General features: G+C 38.3%; 1 protein-coding gene across 5 annotated transcripts in view; it reads right to left on the bottom strand.

Annotated features, from left to right (window-relative positions):
* PSIP1 (PC4 and SRSF1 interacting protein 1) overlaps window positions 1–17,838 on the bottom strand; it is a 38,732-nt gene extending 20,894 nt beyond the window's left edge. For 2 of the 5 annotated variants that reach the window (XM_090274089.1, XM_090274083.1), the window contains exons 1-4: window positions 17,680–17,838; window positions 16,918–17,141; window positions 10,881–10,957; window positions 705–843 (exon numbers count right to left, since the gene is read on the bottom strand). In XM_090274089.1, coding sequence (XP_090130215.1) covers window positions 705–843; window positions 10,881–10,957; window positions 16,918–16,989 — 288 coding nt within the window. In that variant the 5' untranslated portion in view covers window positions 16,990–17,141; window positions 17,680–17,838. Of the gene's footprint in view, window positions 1–704; window positions 844–10,880; window positions 10,958–16,917; window positions 17,142–17,551; window positions 17,607–17,679 lie in introns of those variants that run through there. The other 3 variants (XM_090274088.1, XM_090274084.1, XM_090274082.1) reach the window with 2 other exon arrangements.
* Between the last annotated feature and the right edge of the window lie 391 nt (window positions 17,839–18,229).

Here is an 18,229-nt window from a genome sequence, read left to right as displayed (position 1 = left end):
AGATGGTAATAAAGGCATTTAGGATTATCTAATGGAGCCCTGGAGCATCAAAGAAAGACTGAAATGTGCCAGTTAAAATAGCACCTACAAAGTTTTCTAAGCGAAGAAGCATGGCACATTCACACTCACATACACACACCCAATAACAGAGATATTTAAAAGTGGAAAGTTGCAAAAAATTTTAACTTATCTTCTTAAGGTTTACTTATACCCTCCTAGTGTGTTTACTACCTAAAGTCTAAAATATCAAGTGATAAAAACTGGTCACATGAAAAACAGTAAAAAGCACAGTGCCACAAGTACTTTTGTCATGTATTTAATTAAAGCTATCTGAGGACCATATTCTAATACAATTTTGCAGATACAGAAATCATTAAAATGAATAAGAAAACAACCTTCAAATAATAAACCTAAATTTAACAGAACAGTACATAATATGGCTTTCAATTCAATGATATATTAAATAAACTCTCAAATGGAGTTAAATAACGATATATTAAAGTTTTCTGAGATCTGTTTAACCACGCAGTTAATATTCTCATCAGTTCATCTAGCTGTGAACGGTCAACATTCAACCTCACAAGAAAAATTTAATCTGAAACTGACATGGTTCTTAAATTTTTATTTTCCTATACCTAGAATAGCGATTGTTCCCCAAGACTGTATTCATAATACTAAACTCAACATCATGTAATATGACGCACCTGTTGACTTGAAAATTTCACTTTCGGATTGTTATCTATCTCCCATAAACCTTCATTAAAGCCTTTTCTTTTATTTGGTTTTCCGTATTTTTCCTTATTTTCTGAGTAAGGAAATATATCCTTTGGGCCTAAAAAAGCACTAAAAAAGGAAAGAGGGAAAAATATGAGTGCAAAGCAATTTCAAAATGTAGAAAGTTATTAAATAGCACTATCATAAGATACAATTATCAAAATTCTTAATCCAAAATAATTAAAATTTTACATACATAAAGGGGTAGAGAAATAATTATGTAATTCTGAATACTTTTATTAAATTCAGTCACAAGCTCCTACATCCATAGTCCTATTTTAAAAAAATAGCAAATTGCACAACAATTAAAATGTAGTTAAGGAAGGACACTGAACTATACACTTAAAAACTTAAAATGGGAAATTCTATTGTATACATTTTACAATATAAAATGCACAAAAATGAAAACTGTGACATGACTGCATTAATCATTATATTTAAATGTACTCCAAATATTTTATTTCATACAACTCACAAAACAGTCAATAGGTATATTACTACATGTATACATGTATTGTATTTGTATTTGTATATATGCAAACACATTTTTAAAATAAATGTGCTAAGAACTTTACTTTTTCAATAAAGGAATTAGATGTTCTAAATGGTTCACTGAATCATTCATACAAGCATGCCAACAGCTAATTCTTGTATCTGTTGTGATTTTATGTTCTATAAAGTCACTGCAAATTAGTGAATACTGCACCACTGTTCCAGGAAAAACATAAGGTAGGTTCCTGTGAGATTCAGGTCACATTCTTGTCAACAAATCAAAATACACAACCTGTTTATCTGTATTCTCTTTAAAGAAAACTTACCATCATAAATAATGGCAATTCATCAACAATGAACTAGCAGCCAAGAGATTATATTATTATAGTAACACATACTTTATCCATAAGGCAGAGCACAGCCTTCTCGTGGTGAGGAACACTAAACAACATTTGGGAGCCATTATAAACACTTCACTACACTTTCCTACATTTGGGGCCATTAAAAACAAAGCAAAATGGCCAACAAAAAACACAAATATGCCAAAACCATGGCACTCCAAGGACCCTTGTTTACCATATGAGAGCTGAAACAAAAAGGCAAACGCACTGCCTTGTTTGGCCTCAGCTAGGAATGGCTGCATCAGGTTACTCAAATTTTTTGCCATTTTGCACATTGACGTTACCACAAAGGTACCACAGGTAACTGATCTGGGACTACAAATAAAGTTTAGTGAGCAGGCAAGTTCACAAAATCCGCCAATGAAGACATTCTGTTTTTGTGTGTGCATACATACAAATGTATTCAGATGATTTTCTCCACATCAGACCCCTTATTTATATCTCCCTATGTCAGTCAGTTCTCTACGTCTGTAAATTCTATAAAAGTTGATGCACAGCATGTATGAGTTTTTTTGCAATACGTATTCTCCAAAGAGGGAAACCAAATTATTACTCATTTCTTTTAAAATGTGCTACAATTCAAGATTATTATTAATTAGGTATACATCACAAATTCCTTATCTGCTGGAAATTCTTTAAGAATTGGGGACCTAATGACTAACATTCAAGTTAGAATATTTTAAAACACTTTAAGATAAAATTTCAATTAAAAAGAGATGTAAAGCTCTATTTCAATATAATCAATACCTATAATAGTCAGCTTTATTATTTAAATTCTGTAATTGAGGAATAGTCATTGTATCCATGTATTTTAACTGCACATCAATTAAGGCACACTTAAATCATCATCTCGTTTGATCCAGAAATTCAGACTTTAAATAGGCAATCATTCTTCCTACCCAGTCTCAAATTAGAAAAATTAACACATTTAGTTAAAAGAGTAACACAATTCCTTATAAATAATCAGTTTCAAATTCCAAGGAAATGACTGGAGCTAAACCTCCATCAAAAATAAAATATACTTTTAGTTAAAGCAATTCGACACAAATTCTCTCCTAAAACCCTACTAAAACAATTCATAAGGCCAAAGACAACAAGAGACATATCAGCAGAGATATGGAAGCTGGAAAGAAAACTGAAAAGGCTGGATACCACACAGCAATGCAGAAAGCCAGAGAGCACCCTCACTTCTAGTGCAAATCTCCACAGGGCTCAAAATTGGCGGCAACAGGAAATTCAAGAAGTGGAAGGTTCCTAAATATTTAATAAAATTACAGAAAAATGTCTCATCCTCATACATGGGTTATTCTTAGCTATGATGCTAAACCTAAAAAGCTATTCAAAGAAAAGGCTAATTCTACCATGATGTTATTTAGTGTTTATAGGTTTGACAAATTAAATTCTCAAAGCAGGCAGTTCTCACTGTGCCCAAGTGTGAGACCATAAAAATGACCCTGTAGCAGACACACTGCGTCTCCCTCCACAACTAAGAAGGAATACAACTACCTCAAAACTAGAGACAACCAGAAGTTCCAGAAAATCAAGCTGCATGGAAGTCCAACAAATAAAGATCCAAAGAAGAAATACTCATCCAGACAGGTAGGAGGGGTGGAGCTGGGGTAGAGAGGACAAGATGGTGTGGTGGCGGCAGCAGGCTGGCGGAAAATGCAGCCACATTTTAAAAAGTCGGGAGGGACACCTGAGGAGCATTCTCAGCTCCAGACTAGACCACGCAGCTCATGATCCCAGCACCGGGGAAAATCAAACCTCGTTGCATCTGACTGTGCAAGCCAGTGGGGGTTGGGGTGGAGGAAGAATCTGCCAGTCTCTCAGCAGAGTCCTCTTGTTTAAAGGGCCCCATGGTCCCAGAACATCCACAGACCCACCCACTCTGGGAACGACGGCCAGAGCAGCAGCTACAGGGGCACCAATCCAGTGCAAAAGTGGGAGAGGTGCCTGGAAAGGGGGCGAGTGCTGAGCAAATGGCATTGTTCCCTCTCAGACCCCGTCCCCCCCCACACACAGCACCACAACGTGGTGAAACGGGTCGTCCTGTTACTGACGAATCCCTATGTCTCCGCTCTTTACAATGTAACAGGAGCAAGTTTACCTAAGACACAGAGGCAGAAAAACACTGGAGCCTGTCAAGATGAGGAGACAGAGAAGTATGGCCCAAAAGGGGAAACAGATCAAGGTTCCAGTGGGAGAACTAAGCGACAAGTAGATAGCCAACCTAACAAATGAGGAGACAACCTAACAGACACAGAATTCAAAACACTGGTGATAAAGATGCTCACATGCTTGACAGGTATGCTTGAGTATGGCAAATGCATAAGAGAAGAAGTAAAGGCTATGCTAAGTAAAACAAAGGAAAATCCACACAAAACCAATGGTGAAGGGAAGGAAACCGGGGTTCAAATCAATGATTTGCAACATAAGGAAGAAAAACACAGTGAAAGAGTGCAGAATGAGGAAGCAAGAATTTTTTAAAAATGAGGAAAATTTTGCAAAGGAGATGAACATACAGGTCCGGGAAGCATGGAGGGTCCCGGGAGAGCTGGACCTAGAGGGGACCACACCAAGATGCATCATGACTGAGATGCCAAAGGTGAAAGGTAAAGACAGAGTCCTGGGGGCAGCAGCAAGAGAAAGGTGGAGAGTTGCCCTACAGGGCATAAACAATAAAACATTTAAAAAATTTTAACAATGAAAAGATATATAGTAACTCAAAGTAACTTACCTACCAAATTCCTAAGCAGAAAGGCACCTTAGGGGATCACAAAAATCCTCATTTTAAAGACTAGAAAACTGACGGCCTGAAAGATGAACTGACCCAGGCAAGGTCATCTACCTATTAAACAGCAGAGCCTCAAGTCTACAATGTTCCTTAAAAAGGTTTCAGGGTGCGGGCCTCCTTCTGACCACATACTTATGATATAGAGTGAGCATATTTTCTATGCTTTGGCAAACTGTCATATTCCTTTCTAAATCTGATCAGCTTCCAACGTTTCATCCTTTGCACTACCTTCAGTTTTGTGAAGTACGTTCAATGTTTTTGTTGGCATCACTTCCTGAGACATCCTTGTTATATACAGAAGGTTAAAAAAATATTCACACAGAAAAAGATGCTCAATATCATTAGCCATCAGTGAAATATAAGTCAAAACCACAATGAAATACTACCTTCACACACACTCAGCTCTAAAAAGACATAATAACAAATCTTGGCAAAGATATGGAGAACCTGAAATCCTCATATATTGCTGGTAGGAATATAAAATGGTATCACTGATTTTAAAACAGTCTGGCAATTCCTCCAAAGATTAAATATAGTTACCCTTTGACCCAGGAATCCCACTCCTACAGGAATGCAAACATGTCCACACAAAAACTTGTACACAAATGTTCATAGCAACATTATATGAAGTAGCCAAAGTAGAAACAATCCAAACATCTATCAACTGATGAATAGATAAATACAGTAGGTCAACACAATAGAATATTTGGCAATAAAAAGAAATGAAGTACTATCACATGCCACAATATAGATAAACCTTGAAAACATGCTAAGTAAACAAAGCCAGTCATTAAAGATCACATGTTGTATAGTTCCATTTACTTGAAATGCCCAAAAAAGGCAAACAGATTAGTGGTTACCTAGGGCAAAGACAGGAAGGAGAATTGAGGGAAAATGGGTACAAGGTTTCTTTTTGGGTGATTAAAATGTTCTAGAAGTGTGCAAATGTCTGCACTACTATCTGGATATACTAAGAACTGAAGTGTTCACTTTAAATGGATGAATTGTTTGTGATATTAAGTTACAGTATATCTCAATAAAGCTGTTAAAGTATTTTTCAGTAAATATCACATTCTAGCAAAGAAAACAAAAAATGATCCATAATTTTATCAACCACAGATAACTACTGTTTCCAGCCACTTTTTAGTTGTACATATACACACAAACGATTTCAATGTATTTGATACTCATCCATAAATATTTTTCAAATTAAAACAAACACCTTCTCATGTCAACAATTACATAACAGCTATATACTATTTCACTAAACGTCCATTCCAAAATTAATCTGTCTATTGTAGGACCATTTCAATATCAAATTTTCTATTATAAAATAATATAGCTGTATTAAATACATTGCTCAATCTCTATACTTATCTTCATAATAAATTCTAAGTAGAACTGTTGGGGGAAAAAAAGAACTGTGTGGTCAAAGGATATGCTTAAGACTAAGAAGCCTCTTAATGAGACAAAAAGAAAACATGGTGGATCCTTCCATGTGCTCATCACAAAAAAGGAATCATTACTGGACATGCTAGAAGTATTAGCTAACTCTATGATGGTGATAATATTGCAATACGCTTGAGTACGGCAAACGCATAAGTGAAGAAGTGAAGGCTATGCTAAGTGAAACAAAGGATAATCCACACAAAACCAATGGTGAAGGGAAGGAGACGGGGTTCAAAATCAATGATTTGCAACATAAGGAAGAAAAAAAGCAGTCAACCAGTACAGAATGAGGAAACAAGAATTGAAAAAAATGAAGAGAGGCTTAGGAGCCTCTGGGACAACTTTAAACGTGCCAAAATCCAAATCATAGGGGTGACAGTAGGAGCAGAGGAAGAGCAAGAAATTGAAAGCTTACGTGAAAAAATAATAAAGGAAAACTCCCCAAACCTGGTGAAGGAAACAGACATACAAGTCCAGGAAGGACAGAGTCCCAAACAAGCTAGACCCAAAAAGGACCACACCAAGACACATCATAATTAAAATGCCAAAGGTGAAATATAAAGAGAATCTTGAAACCAGCAGAAAAGCAGAGGGTTACCTACAAAGGGGTGCCTATAAGACTGTCAGCTGATTACCTCAAAAGAAACTTTGCAGGCAAGAAGGGACTGGCAAGAAGTATTCAACGTAATGAAAAGCAAGGACCTACAACCAAGATTACTCTATCTGGCAAAGCTATCATTTAGAATGGAAGGGCAGATAAAGTGCTTCCCAGACAAGGTAAAGCTAAAATTAAGTTCATCACCACCAAGCCATTATTATATCAAGTGTTAAAGGGACTTATTTAAGAAAAAGAAGATCAAAACTATGACCATTAAAATGACAACTCACAACCATTAACAAGTTAATATAAAAAATAAAAACAAAATCCAACTAAGAAAACCAGAATAGGAACATAATCATCGGTATAGGGATCATGTGGAGGGTTATCAGCTGGGAGGGGGAAGGGGAAGAAATGGGAAAATGGTGCAGGGATTAAGAAGCATAATTGGTTGGTACAAAATAGACAGGGGGATGCTAAGAATAATATAGGAAAGGGTGAAGCCAAATAACTTACATGCATGACCCATGGACATGGACTAAGGGGGATGGGACTGCTGGAGGGAAAGGGGTTACTGGGCAGAGGGGAGCAAAGGGAAAAAAAATTGGGACTACTGTAACAACATAATCAATAAAATATACTTAAAAAAAACCTGAGCGTGCAAGGCAGTCTTAACAATGGGAAAAACTATGATTTTTTCATAGCCTGAAATATTGTCAGAACTTTGAACACGCTATTACTGACATTGTGCAAGGAAACAACAACAAAAAGTAAAACTAATACTTATAACAATACACTGTAATTTAAAATATGGGAAACACTGAGATATAAAATTTTCCTTTCAGGGTTTCCTTTATCCACTGTAGTTTTTGAAACATCTACTAATATTGATGCCACAGCAACTCAGACTTCAAATATCAATGTCAAAGTCCCAGAGAACCAAGGCTAATGTAAATTATTCTAAGAAAATAAGAAACCTTTGACTATGGTACTAATTTTATAACTCTGAAGGAACTTAAATCGTCCAAGTGTGTTTGTTACGTGGCATACTCCTAAAAGTCATAAGTGTGTTGCTGTGTATTCCAATTTTCACAGATTGTAAGTGCACAGAAAATCAGCTATTTCTCTAAATTCACTGTTTTGTAAATGTGTGTACCCACTACTATAACCCTCCCAAGCTTAGTTATCACACCTAAAACTCTTCCTTTAAAGCAAAACAGAAGTCACACATGAAAAATGAGAAAGTTTATCAGAGCTATAACAACCAAAATTCATTTACCTGTTGCTAAAAATTACTAAACAGCTAGTTTTATTTATAAAAAATTGATTCTAAGTTGCTGTTTCTTTTCTCATTAAGTCACAAAATATGAAACATACTGTTCTATAATTAGATTTTATAACAGCATGCATTCTTTTCTAATAAGAGTATGATTCAATAGACAACTGAATATACATCTATGTGCTATGAACCTGCTGGTACACAGAGATGAATGAACAGTTCCTCTCCTCATTATCTGGTATAAGGCTTATGTGAAATTATACAAAATCCCACACCAACACCTGCAGCTTTGGCTAGAGTACAGAAGTTGTACAAAAAAACAAATGCAGAAGAAAGTTCTATGCTATGATTCAGTCCTTTTTTGTGGACAGGTTATATGAAAAATGGCCCACCACCAGGACCTCCCCATTCACCTACTTTCCTAAAACTGTACATTAGGCAGGTTTTGAAACAGCCTGTGATGGACAGTTTTCAAGTTCCTAGAACTGAGCATCCAACATCACTGTATTAAAAAAAAAAATGCCCTGGCTGGTGTGGCTCAGTGGATTTAGCGCTGGCCTGTGAACCAAAGGGTCGCCAGTTCAATTCCCAGTCAGGGCACATGCCTGGGTCATGGGCAAGGCTCCCAGTTAAGGGCATGCCAGAGGCAGCCAATCTTTCTCATGTATCAGTTGCTCTCCCTCCCTCCCCTTCACTCTAAAAATAAATAAATAAATAAAGTATTTTTAAATAAAGAGCAGTAAGGAGATAAAACTAACAAAAATACAATCTTCATTTAAATTTTCTAGACTTTATAGAGAAATAGAACAGTATTCCCTTAAATAGCAGGATTTGAGCTGAGACCACACTTTAAAAATATGAAGGCATTTTCCAACAAAGGGAAAACAAGAAAAAAATACCAGAGACAAAATATATTTATGTGGGGGAAAAAAATTAGATGAGTTTAGAGAGGTAATAAGGATAGACTACTTCATATAGGGTCTTATAAACTACATTTGCAGACAAAATTTGGAGGTTTTGTTTGTTGTTAACATTAGTAAGGAAGCCATTGAAGCTTTACAGACAGGGAAATGACATGATCTGACTGGGTTGTAAGGATCACTTGACATATGAAGAGTAGAAACTGAGACCAAGATAGGGTTAAGATGCTATTTCCAAGAGTAATTGTGATATGGACTTGAGCTGTAGCAGAGGATATGGAGAAGAGTGGACAGATCAGAATGCACTTTCAAGGAAAAGAACGAAACTTGGTGGCTATCTAGATGTGAGGAGGAAGGGGAAAGATTGCAATATATAGTCAAGGAAAACATCAAGACTTTTGGCTCCAGTGAAGCATTGGGCCCATGCAGTCTCATTTATTAAGAATGTGTTTTGAAAATGTAACTTTTAAGATACCTAGTATATGATCATAGTTGATAAACATTTATTGTTGTCTAATATTCAAAACTTGATTGCTGGATGAATTTACTGTGAATGTCATATAACGCTAAGAAAATTCATATATTTTCATTAAAGTTACAAAAGAATTTGCTCTAAATTGACAACAAAAGTATCTTAATTTATACAGTATAAAAATCCTCATTTTTAAATGCTGGGAAAGGTACAATCATTCTTCATCTAAATTTAATGTAAGAATGTGTCCTAAAAAATATAAGGACATATAAAAATTATGAATAAGCACTGTTTTCTAAATTGCCGTTTTGTCTTCTGTGTTCCTCCTTTCCCATCTCCCTGGCTACAGGCAGTTAAAATAAAATGATTATACAAAACCCAAATGGAAAGTGGTTCAGATAATCACCCTCCCAACTTTTGAGGGGAGAGGAGGAGGCAAATCATTAGAGATCTACTTTCTAAAACCTAACCTGAAGTACAAAAAAAGTCAACAAACTGACATATATAGCAGCATGGCCTTTCTAAAGATAAATGGTATACTTATAAGAACACTAAAGGCACAAAACAAGCGCATTCTGAAATGAAACTGTATTTATTAGCTTAATTTTTTAAATTGTATTTTAATTCCTTGAATACATTCTAATTTCTTAAATATTACTAATTCATTCTTTTCATTAACTAAATTATGCTTATGAAAGTGGTTATTTGTCCATAACTGGCAAATCCAGATAGACAGTAAAATAGTGCTTGACTAGGGTTGGGGAATGAATGGAGAATAACCAATAATGGAAGTAAACTAAAATCCACTGAGTTATACACTTTAAGCAAGTAAAATTTATGGCACAAATTATATCTCAATAAAGTTGTAAAAAGAAATTACAAGAAAATTCATGTAACAGCTAAGCAACATTAAACCAAATGTTGCCATTGTAGACTCTTAGGAATATGTCTAAAATATCGGCATCTTTGTTTCCCCTGGTCCCAGGTAAAGCATACTTTATCAAAATTATGGCAAATCTAAACTTCAGGTCCGAAGCCAATGAGACTATATATAGTACTTGTAAGGCCATTAAAGGTATATAGGATATTGTTTTCTGAAATCAATGAGATAGCCCCTAGAATAATCCTATGCACCTAGAAGTAACAGTTCAATATTCAGTTGTAATTTTGGAGAAATTAATTTGTTTCACAAAATCAGGTTTTCTGCCACTTATCCACCATGAGCAGCACAGCAGTCACAGTGGCTCTCAGGATCATATAAATACACACAGAAGGAACTACCCAGATGTCTTCTTCTCCTCTTTCCCATAATATACTGTTTCTATGGCTAATATAACAAAGCCTAAAATAAGGTGCCAAGTTGTCCTTATAAAAAGCACTTATACTCCATATGAATGCCAAGTACATTAAATCTTTCCTTACATCCATCAGTCATTCTTCTAGTTGCCGAGAGGGTCCATATATAGATTGCTTTTTTAATTAAGGAAATAGCTCTTCTAGTTACACTAACTTTCCTACCCTAAAAATAAATTTTAAAAGAGACTTGAACACTTCCTCCAAAGTTCAAAGATGATTTTAAATTCTCTATTCCTTTACTATTTTTCCTTTGAATTAATCAATACTTGTTTTTCATTTTATGTCCAATGACCCTGATAAAAAACAGAAACTCTGATTTGCCCTTAAAGCAAAAGGACTTACGTCTCATGAGTTCCAAAGAAGAAAATGGGTAGTTTGTTTGTGGGTGGTTTTACAGCTCCATCGGGAACCTCATCTACCTAAAAGAAAGATCAGAAAAATTAAAATATTTAAAATCAGACACATCTCAATACAGAAGAATAAAGTAGCAACAAAACATCGAGAAGGAATATGATATAATGAGGACCAGTTCTATGGGTCCATAATCCCTCATCTCTATAGTTTTGAAACACAAGAAGCTCTAAAATCCAAAATATTTCTAAAAATTCATTTGGTGGCAGAACCTTATGTATAGTGAAGCTATTCCATCACTTCTTTTATGTTACTACTGATGCTTCTCTGCAGAAATATTGTGGTATTTTATTATGTGTTATCCTGGACCTTATTCAGGAGCAAAATATATGGTATATATGTACCATCATTACCTTTCTGAATTTTTAAACATATCTGACCATAAGTTTTTAGACAGTGGTGTCTAAACTTGCTTGAAAATCCTAAATGATATTTCTGCATGGAAGCTATACAAATATTGGAGCAATGTAAAAATGGATATTAACATATCACTTCTCAGCCTTTTGGCTAAGATCAAGTATAAAAATAGACATTAACAAAAGTCTAAAACAGTTGTTTCTCAAAGTCTGAAACACACTCTGTAATGACCTAATACCTACATGGCTGAATCATATGAAGCTATCTGTTCCTTTATTTCTCTTCCAATCCTAATTAAGTAAGGAAGGAAGCATCAGGTACTGCCATATCTAACGTATCTGTGATACTTGTGACTTTGGCTTATTAATAAAGGGAAAGCAGATCTCAGAGTTAAATTAATAGCATTTCTATTTTATTTCATTTTCCCCCCCTAATTTTAAAGACATTTTAATTTAAAAAATCTGTTGACTTTGTTAAGGGAGAAGACCATCAGAGGACCTACTCTGCTATACATGCATTGTTACCATGTTGAAGAAAATACCATGGAACTTCTGGTCAAGACGATGGTGTACGTAAACACAGCTACCACCTCACACAACCACATTAAAATTACAACTAGAGAACGACTATCATTGAGAACTGTCAGAAATCAACCTGAATGGAAGCCCTAAAATTATGAAATTAAAGAAAAAACTACATTGTGACTGGTAGCAGGGGTGGAGACACGGAACGGGCTGATCCCACACCCAGTGTGGTGGAACAAAATAAAAGTAAGAACAGATCTCAGGAGCAAAGGGTCCCAACTCCACACCAGGTTCCCCAGCCCAGGGTTCCAGTGTCAGGAAGAGAAGTCCACATAACTTCTGGCTGTAAAAATTAGCAGGGATTAAAGCTGTGGAAGACAGAAACCTTTGGAGGCCAAAGCACGTCCTCTTAAAAGGCCATGCACACACTTAGTTGCACTCCCTCTGAGCTCCAGTGCTGGGCAGCAGACCCAAAGGCATCAGACATACAGGGAGGAACTGAATTGTCTGACATCAGGGCAAGTACTGGGAATAGCCTTCTCCCAGACAAAAACGCTGGCATAGGCCATTCATCCTTTCTGAGCCTCTCCCCACCCCCACCCCGACATACACACAGAGCTACAGAGCCCAGAACTGGCAGGCAGGTGCCATTATCTAAGACTCCATCAACCTGACACACACTGCTCCACCCTGGTGATTCCCTGAGGTCCTGCTCCACCCAAGCTGTTTCCAGTGGCTTTTCCATACCAATGGCTTGTCTTGGCACATGCCTCAGATTTTCCTAAATTCTCTCAAACAAGCAGCATCTAGCTTCAGTGAACCCCTTCCCTATTGCTAAGTTGCCCCAGGCCTGGCACTAGCAACAGTTGGCCTTGGTTCAGACTGGCCTTGCCTGGGCAACCTCCAAGCCCAGGACAAGTAGGAGCCATCTACAGATCCCACTGTAGCTTATGCTGTATGACCCCAGACAACACAGACAGTGGCTGATTCTGGATGTGCCAACGGCAATCAAGGCTCAACCACAGAAGGAGGGGTGTACACAGTCCACATGGTGGGCACCCTTAAGTACCCAGCTTGGGTGACAGGGGAGGCTGTGCCACTGGACCCTACAGGACACCTACCACATCAGGCCACTCTCCCAAGCCTGGGAGACGTAGCAGCTTTACCCAGTACACAGAAATGAACACAGGGAGGCTGCCAAAATGAGACAAAGAAACATGGACCAGATGAAATAACAGAACAAAATTCCAGAAAAAAACCCTAAACTAAATAGAAATAAGCAATCTATCAGATGCAGAGTTCAAAACACTGGTTAGAAAGATGCTCAAGGAACTTAGTGAGGACCTCAACTGCATAAAAAAAAGATTCAGCCTAAAACAAAGGATACACTAATTGAAATAAACAATTTACTGGGACTCAACAGTGGATAAAGATGAGAATAAAATCAGTAATTTGGAAAATAAGGAAGCAAAAAATAACTGATCAGAAAAGCAAGAAAATACAATTTTAAAAAATGAGGATAGTGTAACTTCAGCACACCAATATTCACATCATGGGGTTGCCGAAGGAGAAAAGAAAGATCAATTGGAAATGTATTTGAAAAAATAATGAAAAAAAAAACTCCTATAACATTGTAAAGGAAATAGACATGCAAGTCCAGGTAACACAGTCCCAATTAAGATGAATCCAGAGGCCCATACCAAGACTCATCATAATTAAAATGCCAAAGGTTAAATACACAGAGAAAATCTTAAAAGCAGTGAGAAAAGCAGGGAGCCACCCTAAAACTGTCAGCTGATTTCTCAAAAGAATCTTTGCAGGCTAGAAGGAACTGGCAAGAAATATTCAAAGTGATAAAAAGCGAGAACCTATGACCAAGATTACTCTACCCAGCAAAGTTACACTTAGAATCAAAGAAGAGATAGAGCCTCCCAGATAAGAAAAAGTTAAAGGAGTTCACCATCACCAGGCCATTATTATATGAAATGTTAAAAGGACTTATTTAAGACGAAGATAAAAAAAAGTTAACAATAAAATGGCAATAAATATGTATCTATCAACAACTGAAACTAAAAAATAAAATAAATAAGCAGGACAAAAACAGATTCATAAACACAAAGAACGTTTGATAGTTGCCAGATTGGGGGGAGGGGGGCTGGTGGTAGAAGAAAAAGATGAAGGGATTAATAAGCACGAACTGATAGTTACAGAACACCCATGGGGATGTAAAGTACAGCACAGGGAACATAGTCGTCAAAGAACTTTATATGCATAACCCATGGGTATGGACAACGGTGTGGGTTGCCTCAGAGATTATGGGGGTAAAGGAGGAAATAATTGGGACAACTGAAATAGCATAAACAATGAAATATAATTTTTTAAAAAGGAAAGTACAGATCATGGGGATGATCTGACTGGCCGTCTGAAGCATTCAGTCCTCAACAAAATCATTACTATCTAACACCTTAGGGACTTTAATTTCCTCAGTTATCTGATAGATGATTATTTCAACTGTCATTTCAAATTTGTGAGAAGGCCCCAAGAACTCTGAAAATCCTTAGAGGCCTTAAGTTAAGGGATATTTTGTCAACCTAGTTCATGTTTCTTTCAGCTAACAAACAACTTTAAAAGTTTGTGCAAATGTCTAGCATCTATAGAGTTTAATAAATAGTAGGCAATTATTTTAGGTTGGCTTTAAAAACAATTAGTACTGGTTTAGTATTATAAGAATGTGCAAGACATAACAATTAATGAAGTTTTCCCTGGCTGGGTAAGTCAGTTAGTTAGAGCATCATCCCACTACACTGAGGTTGTGGGCTCGATCTCCAATCAGAGAGCATACAGAAGCAACCAATGAATGCATAAATAAGTGAAACAACAAATCAGTGATTCGATCTCTCTCTCCTCCTTCTCAAAATCAATAAAAGTACGAATTAATGAAGTTTGATATATAAACAAAAAATGTCAAAATCAAAATAGAAACATGATTGTCACTGTCACTACTAAGACCTTAAATGCATATTCTAAACCCTCTAGCAAAGACTTATATTTCTTTGATGTCCAAGGGTTTGCAGAGATTGAATCATTGCCTTTTACTCAAAATCAAGGAAATAACAATGTCTCATTAATTTTTAAACATAGAATACATACTTAGATTGGCTTCTAAGAAAAAAGGAGAAAAGGAAAGACAGAAATGTCCCATTACAGTACAAATAAACTTGTTAAACATAGAACTTACAAAATAAAGAAGGAAAAAACTCTGGCCCTCCTAAGGCTACTTTATTTTGCTTTCATCAGCACCAACTCTTACTCACCTAACATATTAGACCATGTGGGGAGGATGAGGTCAAAGAGTAGATAATTTTTAAAACATTTTCATTTGGCTTATAATCGTACTGTGGCATAGAAATCTGAATATAGATGTAGCCCACTACCTCCGATTTTATAACACCTCAAAATAAATAGGGTGCTAAAACCATGAGAAAGGCTTCTTCGAGGGGTCTTAAACCCTCCAAGTTTCCCTGTGCTCTATTTAAACATAAAATAAAGTGTTTTTAAAGTGCATGATTATGCTCTAAGGACTGTAGGGGTATAAAGAAATTCAGTTTGTGTCCATTGACCTGAAGAAGCTTGCAATCTATTTGGAAGTTAAGGTATGCACAAAAGAGTTAAAATAAGACGTCATCAGAAAGGAAATAGATTATAATGTCAAACATATAGACAAGAATTACGATAAATAATTGTTCAAGTAAGACTCCACTGAAAAGGTAGCCTTGACAGACTAAGAGAAAAAAATTTTCCAGATTAGGGACAGAAATTGTAAACCTGAGTATGTAAAGAGCTAAACGGGAAGAATCAAGAAACCATGAACATTTTATATTTGGCTAGTACTCGGCAACCCACTCCATTATTCTCTGTAACCGATAGGTATGTTTCCTCCAGCTGCCATAATTTTAATTATCTTTAAGAAACTCATTCCTCAAATAAGAGCAAATTAGTATAAATTACAACTTTAGAATGTCATATTTATACTTGAGAATTCTGAATTTACTAATCTAATGGATCTCAACAATTTTTAGGTTCCATCATTACCTCAGAACCAGAGTCCTACCATAAACTAACAAAAACATCTTTTTCTGAAAATGGCGCTTATTTAGACAATCTCTATTCCTAACTGGCACAGAAAATCCTGGGTTCTTAATTGCCTCCGTAGCACTAGATGTGCACCCAGGAGTCTGGGTTCTGGGTCTATTCATTCTTTTGCCCCTGTGAAACAATCGAAGAGGTAAAACATCTTATTCAAGGTCATAAGGCAAACTTCATGAATAAAAACATGAAAATAACTTTCCTTTGTGCCAACTTACTATATAATTTTTGTGACTAGTCCTACATCTCTTTCTTAAACAAGCAAATCAAGCCCTGGCCGGGTGCTCAGTTGGTTAGTCATCATGAGACATCAAGGTTGACACACACCAATTGGGGATGGGGATTCATGAAGGGTCAAGGGCACATACAAGAAGCAACCAATGAATGCAAAAATAAGTTGAACAAAATCTATGTTTCTTTCTCTCTAAAATCAAAATTTAAGAATATTTAAACTAGCTAATCCAGAAGGCCTCATCAACTACAAAATATGAAAAATACCTGTAAATCCAATATAATCACTTATATTTCTTTGACATCCAAGGGTTTGCAGAGACTGAATATTATGCATTTTACTCAAAATTAAGGAAATATCAATATCTCGTTAATTTTTAAACATAAAATACATACTTGATTATTTTCACCAACAATGAAACATTAACTGGCATCACATTTAAATGTTAAATATTTCCTAATAAGAAAACGTGGCAAAGTCTGTCAAAAACAAGCTCTAAGGAAATACATGAAGTACGTAGAAACGCCTAGGTTTTTTACAATTACATGAGAGATTACTGGGCAAAAAACGCAAATGAAAGAAAGGTTGGGTTACAAATGAGACCACAGGAAAGCCAGAGAGCATAAGGGAAAAAAAATGAAAGGAAAGGTAGGATGTAGGCCTCCAGGGAAGGTAGAACCGCTAAATGCGAAGGCTAAAAATCACTTACTCGAGCTGGCCAATGAGGATAACCTTTCATCTTGGCGAAGATGAGGTCTCCAGGTTTGAAATCGCGAGTCATGTTTCGCGAGGGGCGATGCCGGGGATCCGGCTCCGAAGACCAGCAAGGGGATGCGGCGGTACAGACGGCGGGGGGGATGCGGCAGGACCGACTGGAACCAAGGTTCCGGGGTGGCAGTGAGCCCGAGGATGCCTCGGGGTGTTCCAACGCGCCTGCAAAAGGGAAAGCGAGGAGGGCGGTTAAAGCTAAGCAACCCGGAGGGAGGGGCCTGCGGGGACGGACGGGGGAGGGGGAGCACCAGGGAGGGAGGACGCCGAGGGGTGGGGGTGGGAGTGAGGGGGCGCCGCCTCCCGCTCCTCCCTCGCGAGTGCGCGGCCTCCGCAGCCCCAGAGCTACCCCTCCAGACCTCAGCAGGTACCCCGCTCTACGACCGAAAAGACGCCACCACCTGAGGCAGGGATGCTTCTCAGTACCAATTTCCCCCATCTTTCTCCCGCCCCATCTTTCCTCTAGCTTTTTCCTCAGGGTTTAAGCCCCATGAGGGAGGGATCTAAGGGGAAAAATTGGCAAAAAAAGGGGGAACCTTCCCTTTCCATCCACACACGACCACTCCCCCTACAACCTGCTTCCCGACGGTCGCAGCCCAGGGCCGCCGCTCCGCTCCCTGGAGGGCCGCAGCCACTTCCCCGCTACAGCCCGGGGCAAGGCCACCGAGGGGGGGGGCGGGGCGAGTCTCCACCGCCCGCTCACCTGCCGGGGCTGTGGGCGCTTAGGCTGCGGTGGCGTGCCGGCCGCCACTGTCCGCGTCCACGCAAGCCACCTGCGCCACCAGCTGCCGCAGAGGCGTCTGAACGGCTCGGAATCGCAACCGCCGCCGCCGTCGTCGCTGCGCTGCTCCCGCGCGGCTCCCGCTCGGCGCCCGCTAGCACTGGGGCGGGACCAACTGCTCGCCGAGTAAAGGGGAGCTGCGCAGCACTCACCTCAGGTGTGTGGCTTCGAATCGGTACTACAGGAGACCCTAGACCCGCAAGTCCTCTTATTCAGAATAGTTGCAGCCAAGTGGAGGGAGGGAGGGCTGCGAATGGAAAAGGTGTGGACGAAAATAGGTCGGCCTGCCGCCGCTCCCCCCTGCGGTGTGCGGCGTGGTCAGGCCGGGCCCGCCCCTGCTGGCTGCTTTGCGTGTGTATTTGTATGTGTACTGTATGTAAAAGGCCGGGAGGGAGGAAACGATTGTTGTGGACCGGTTTTGGGAGCGGGTACCGGGCCTCCAGCCCTTGGCTGTGGGTAGGGAGGACCTGGC

This window comes from Furipterus horrens, unplaced genomic scaffold, assembly GCF_987537825.1.
Source record: "Furipterus horrens unplaced genomic scaffold, mFurHor1.1.pri manual_scaffold_4, whole genome shotgun sequence".
NCBI lineage: Eukaryota > Metazoa > Chordata > Mammalia > Chiroptera > Furipteridae > Furipterus > Furipterus horrens.
This window is presented reverse-complemented; position numbering and strand designations above follow the sequence as displayed.